The sequence below is a fragment of the Micropterus dolomieu genome, linkage group LG05 (assembly GCF_021292245.1).
Source record: "Micropterus dolomieu isolate WLL.071019.BEF.003 ecotype Adirondacks linkage group LG05, ASM2129224v1, whole genome shotgun sequence".
Classification (NCBI taxonomy): domain Eukaryota; kingdom Metazoa; phylum Chordata; class Actinopteri; order Centrarchiformes; family Centrarchidae; genus Micropterus; species Micropterus dolomieu.
The window spans coordinates 26,463,424-26,469,661 of NC_060154.1; the positions used below are offsets into that span (position 1 = coordinate 26,463,424).

The window sequence follows — 6,238 nt, forward strand, 5'->3', positions numbered from 1 at the left end:
TTTTCAGATTGACTCTCTCACCGGCCTCGGAGTGGTCAAAGTGGAGTGTGGCTCTCAGTTTTCCGTGGCACTTACTAAGTCTGGGGCCGTGTACACATGGTATGTACAGCACCGCACATAGAAGATCTGTCATGACCTCTTGTATCACAGACGAGAGACAGCTCAGTTTTGTATACATGTCATTCCTAGGGGGAAAGGGGACTATCATCGGCTCGGCCATGGCTCTGATGACCACGTACGACGGCCCAGACAGGTTCAGGGGCTACAAGGGAAGAAGGTCATTGCTATCGCCACGGGGTCACTGCACTGTGTGTGCTGCACAGAGGATGGTAGGATTGATTCATTGTATCCATGATCCTTTTTTTTGTTGGTAGATTTTCCTCACAGATCAGTTTGTTGTACAAGTTCTCTTTGCCATCTTGCCAGTTGGTATCATTGAGTCCCGACAGATGGGGTCGGATTGCAGCTTCACGGAAAGCTTTGCTCTTGTGTTTGGCTCAGGAGAAGTGTACACATGGGGTGACAACGATGAGGGCCAACTTGGAGACGGGACCACTAATGCCATCCAGAGGCCACGGCTGGTGGCTGCGCTGCAGGGCAAGAAAATTAACAGGGTGGCCTGTGGTTCTGCACACACCCTCGCCTGGTCCACTAGCAAACCCACCAACGCTGGGAAACTGCCTGCACAGGTGCTGCGCTTGCTTTGAAAGGAACTTAAACTGTCCTCCTTTGCATATTGGAAAATGAGTTCTCTGTCCACATGTTCCTGTAGATGGCAGCAAAGCTGCAAAGCACCATTAAAAAAGACCCTCAAATTCCTAACATGCTGTCTGTCTCTGGACTGTCTGTGTGGTATGTTAAAGGTTCCCATGGAGTACAACCACCTGCAGGAGATCCCCATCATGGCCCTGAGGAACAGGCTGCTGCTGCTGCATCACATCTCAGAGCTCTTCTGCCCGTGTATACCCATGTTTGACCTTGAGGGTCGACTGGGTCAGACAGGCCACGGACCCTCAGTGGGCTTCGACACGCTCAGGGGCATCCTCATCTCCCAGGGCAAAGTGAGACAGCGTGAATTTTAATCCCCAAAAAATACATATAAAACAAACAGCTGTGGTTACAAAACGTACATCAGCTTGGCACTGAAACAGTATCTTATTTGTCTGGTGGAACAGGAAGCAGCTTTCAGAAAGGTGGTTCAAGCCACAATGGTGAGGGACCGACAGCATGGACCTGTGGTGGAGCTCAACAGGATACAGGTACAAACATGCAAACAATGCAAATTTTTAACTTCTGGCCACTCTAATCTGTTTAAAAGTACTTTTAGATTTCTTCTCTTACTCCCTCTCACCCCGCCTCCTCTCCCCCTCACTGTGCGGCCATGTTCCAGACAGGCTCCTGAGCATTACATGTGATGTCTTTCATAAGAGTGTGTGTGTGTGTGTGTGTGTGTGTGTGTGTGTGATCTTTGCCCCAGCCTGTCTGCCGTGGTTCCTGGACTGAGTTTTAGACTTCACTCCACATAGTCTCGGTTCAGACCACTGCCTCTCCACACAACCCCCCACCCCGTCCCCATGTAGCTCCAGTTGTATCAGCAGTACAGAGAGCTGTCATATCCAGGAATTCATGCCTATTAGCATGTCTAGCAGAAAGTTATTAACACAGAGCAGAAACAAATCATAAACTTTTTAGTTTCCATTTTTCCTTCACCCTGCAGGTCAAGCGTTCCCGTAGCAAAGGGGGCCTGGCAGGTCCCGACGGAACCAAGTCTGTATTTGGTCAGATGTGTGCCAAAATGAGTTCGTTCAGCCCAGACAGCCTGCTGCTCCCTCATCGAGTGTGGAAGGTCAAATTTGTGGGTAAGTGATGTCCACCCCTCGCCCAAAAGTCTGTGATGTAATATTAGTTAAAAATAGCGTTTATCAGCGCGCATTTCCTCATCTTGGATGTACATTTATTTGGGGTTTTCTCAGGGGAGTCTGTGGACGACTGTGGTGGAGGCTACAGCGAGTCCATCGCCGAAATGTGCGAAGAGCTGCAGAACGCCCTGACGCCGCTGCTCATCGTCACCCCCAACGGCCGCGACGAGTCAGGCGCCAACAGGGACTGCTTCCTGCTCAACCCCGCAGCCAAGTCCCCTCTTCACATGAGCATGTTCCGCTTCCTAGGTATAATCCAGTTAATCTCCCAGTCAGGTCTTCTGGGGTGTTAATCCTAGATAAACAAAAACTGAAAATATGCATGTTTATTTTAAAAAGTACAAGCGCTTCATGTGCATTTTGGCTGATAAAACACCTGGCCTGAACTGTGGAGCGTGCTTCATTTGATTTTGATATTTCCGCTGTTTTGTTTCAAACATTTTGCGCAGCACAGTGACGGATGGTTATTCATATTTGATCTGTGCGTAATGCGCTCTGCCTTGCTGTGTCTGCAGGAGTGCTCCTGGGCATTGCAATCCGGACTGGAAGCCCTCTTAGCCTGAATCTGGCAGAGCCAGTATGGAAGCAGCTGGCAGGCATGAACCTGACCATTGCTGACCTCAGTGAGGTACGTACACAGCCCTGCTGCCCTCTACACAGGGGCTGTCAGTGTGTACACACTGATGATGATTGAGTTAACACAGAACTTTTCAAACACATGATGAGAACCACTCGTACTAATAGCTTTGGGGGGGTGTATGTGTATAAATATACATATAGTCTACTTTGTATCTTTACATTCAAGTTTCATTATTTGTTGCATCATATCTTCATCGTCAATGGCAACTGAGAGGTTTGACTGCATTTTAGTGTATTTTATTGTTGAAATGGCATTTTTTGGCATGGCAACTATTCAGCAGTTCAGGGTCTACATGCTGGTCACTGTCCAGGGTAACATCCTCTCAGCCTAACCCTAACCAGATAACGTGTAATATTGTCTTGTCCGTCTCTATTACTGTCACATTATATTGACATCTCTTTTTTTGTGGAGAACAATGCAACTGTACGTCCCGATATATCCTGGTACCACCAATGTGTCCAATTAAGAAACTGGATTTTCCATCAGTTTTCAGGGTGCCTTATCTTTTAATATTAAAGAAGCCTGTACTCTACTATTATGTATAATATTACAACAAGACTGTCTAGATCTGCTCTATATGTAATAGTGTACTGAGATAACTTCTGTTATGATTTGGTGCTAAATTAATAAAACTGAATTGAACTTATTCTTGTTCTAATACGGCACTGCTCTGATGACACGTCATTGGGAGTTTCGGGACCCCTGCCTGACTACTGACTGATGTTTTTCATTTCTGATTTCTGACCGCATGACTGACTGACATTTTCGAAACTTTCCCCCAAAATAGAGCGGATCAGATATCCAAAGATAGGGGTGTAAATTTAGGGGTGTCACTTACGCAGCTTAGTGTCTGCCATATATTATTTTAACGTTCTGTACCCTTAAAGTCCCAATGCAACTTCACTCTAATTGTCTCTATCTTAACTACCATCTCCGTCCTCCAACTCCAGAAAGTAATGCCTCTCTTTATGTTCCACATTATACAATATTTTAAACCCTCATGATCTGCATTATAACCTACACAAAGAATACATTCCTTTACATTCCTTTCAGATTAAACATTAAGCCTATCAGTTCTCCGCTCCCCTGAGATCTAGAGTAAGGAGCTTTTCTATACACTCACACTGTACCTCTTTTTCCCAGAGGTTCAACTCTATTCACTTTAGTAAAAGATGTTGTGAGCTACAATCTCATCTTTTGTTTAAGAGACGGCGTGAGTCCACTCCTGCCCTCACGCTGTGATCATGAGCTCCTGAAGCATCTTTGGGAGGATACTGGAGTGAGTGGGGGGGGGGGAAATGCCCTTTTCCTCCACAAAGCTGCTCTTGTTTTGCAGTTTTGCCCTTGAGATATTAGAAAGGTTGGATGACAAATTAATTCAGCACAAGACTTAAGAAAGAGTGGATAGCTGCACGAGAGCATGAGTGCACGCGCACGTAAATACACACACATACAGTTAGAATATTAAGCGGTGATCTGCTCTGTGCCTCCCAGGTTGACAAGGATTTTATTCCCGGCTTGATGTACATCCGGGACAATGAGGCCACAGCGGAGGAGTTTGAGGCCATGACGCTGCCCTTCACAGTGCCCAACGCCAGCGGCCAGGACATCCAGCTCAGCTCCAAGTACTCCCACATCACCTTGGAGAACCGTGCAGAATATGTCCGCCTGGCAATTAACTACAGGTGAGAAAACCTGCTGAATGAACAAAATATAAACTTTCCAATGTGTCTGTGTCTTACCTCTGCCCTCCCTCACTCTCCAGGCTCCATGAGTTTGATGAGCAGGTCTCTGCCGTGCGCGAGGGGATGGCTCGAGTAGTTCCCGTTCCCTTGCTGTCGCTTTTCACCGGCTACGAACTGGAAACTATGGTTAGTGCGAGCGGTTTTGAGGTTGCGACATTGTGCGACATGTCCTCTGGCTGCGTGCTTGTTTGACAGCAAGTGTTTCCTCTCCTCAGGTGTGCGGAAGCCCGGATATCCCCCTCCACCTGCTGAAGTCGGTGGCCACCTACAAGGGAGTGGAGCCGACGTCGCCGCTCATCCAGTGGTTCTGGGAGGTGATGGAGTCCTTCTCCAACACGGAGAGGTCTCTCTTCCTGAGGTTTGTCTGGGGTCGCACACGTCTGCCACGCACCATCGCTGACTTCCGTGGGCGGGATTTTGTTGTGCAGGTAAGAGGTGTAAATCTTTCTGCAGGTCTTGTAGTTTAAAAAGCACCGAATTTATTTTCCTGAAAAAAAGGCCTAAGACTGTTTTAAAAGCATGCTGTAGCCCCTTAACACAGAAATATAAATCCAGCTTTATATTGAACTGATTTCTCTGTCCCTAGGTGCTGGATAAGTACAATCCCCCTGACCACTTCCTGCCAGAGTCCTACACATGTTTCTTCCTGCTGAAGCTGCCCAGGTACTCGTGCAAACAGGTCCTGGAGGAGAAACTGAAATACGCCATTCACTTCTGCAAGTCTATCGACACCGACGACTACGCCCGCATCGCCCTGTCTGGAGAACCCGCCGCTGACGACAGCAGCGAAGACTCCGACAATGAGGACGCCGACTCCTTCGCTTCCGACTCCACCCAGGACTACTTAACAGGACACTGAACTCTGACCTTTATAGAACGACGAGTCAAAGAAGAGCTGCCACAGAGAGACGGCGTTAATCTCCTCTATTAATACACCCATTCATACAGGCATTTGACTAAGACGCAGACGTCTGTGAGGGAAAAATGTGCAATGAGCTTTACAAGCATTATAAGCTAAAGAGAGGAACAAACACAGGTTTGCTCTGATTTAGTTTCTTTAAAATTAAGTGGGGTGATCAACTGCACATGTAATTGTTGTGTTACATGGGAATTATGTATATTGTTACAGTTACAGAGTTTAAAAAAAATGGCTCCAGCCTAGCACTGTGGTAGATTATTCCCTCTGGTTTGTGTGAATTACCTGTCCCTAGTTTGTATATAGAAGTTGATGTGCGACAAAACAGTAGTATTACTTTTTGTTTCTTGGTAATAGCCATGTTTCTTTATAAACAACAACAAAAAAACATTTTTAACTTCAGAAAGTCAGTGTTTCTCACTCAGCTCACGTCAGTCAGAGCCCACTGAAGGGTCATTTTAAGGTTCCTGTATTTACCCCTCCCTCCTCCATGTTTGCGCACCGTCTCCTTAAAGAATGTATATAATATGATTGTGCCATGTATTCACAGAAGGTCTCATTCCTGCATATTAAATGTTAATACATTTCTGTTAATAAATTCAAATAATAAAAAAAAGACCTTCTTTGTGATGGTTTTGTTAAAATGATGGAACATTTTGGTGCCAGAGTGACGCGTTAACCTGGAGTGACTGTTGTTTTGTTTTTTCATATGATATTCTGCAGGCCAGCCAAACAAACAGCAGGATCTGAAAGGTTTTTAGAAAAACAAGTCCAACACAAATTGATACAAGCAATGTTTGTAATCATTTCAAAATAACATCTATTTCCTGGATTTTTTGTGCTCCATAAATATATATCAGACATTGTAGTCTGGATTAAGGGTGTTTAAATGTAATGTGTTTGGGAAGAGTTAACAGGCTGCCCTCATAAAACCATTGTATTGAATTTTTCCAAACTAGGTCAGAGGATCATTTTGGATTTCACCAGGCGGAGCTGTAGTCGAAATTAAATCAGATTT

The 6,238-nt window shown here is 45.6% G+C and overlaps 1 protein-coding gene across 2 annotated transcripts in view; it reads left to right on the forward strand.

Moving 5' to 3' along the window:
- herc2 (HECT and RLD domain containing E3 ubiquitin protein ligase 2) overlaps positions 1 to 5,843 on the forward strand; it is a 42,993-nt gene extending 37,150 nt beyond the window's left edge. For both annotated transcript variants that reach the window (XM_046050165.1, XM_046050166.1), the window contains exons 80-91: positions 8 to 99; positions 190 to 329; positions 502 to 689; positions 864 to 1,061; positions 1,176 to 1,259; positions 1,718 to 1,859; positions 1,974 to 2,168; positions 2,435 to 2,547; positions 4,054 to 4,244; positions 4,325 to 4,430; positions 4,520 to 4,732; positions 4,891 to 5,843. In XM_046050165.1, coding sequence (XP_045906121.1) covers positions 8 to 99; positions 190 to 329; positions 502 to 689; positions 864 to 1,061; positions 1,176 to 1,259; positions 1,718 to 1,859; positions 1,974 to 2,168; positions 2,435 to 2,547; positions 4,054 to 4,244; positions 4,325 to 4,430; positions 4,520 to 4,732; positions 4,891 to 5,163 — 1,935 coding nt within the window. In that variant the 3' untranslated portion in view covers positions 5,164 to 5,843. The remainder of the gene's footprint in view (positions 1 to 7; positions 100 to 189; positions 330 to 501; positions 690 to 863; positions 1,062 to 1,175; positions 1,260 to 1,717; positions 1,860 to 1,973; positions 2,169 to 2,434; positions 2,548 to 4,053; positions 4,245 to 4,324; positions 4,431 to 4,519; positions 4,733 to 4,890) is intronic.
- Positions 5,844 to 6,238: the final 395 nt, after the last annotated feature.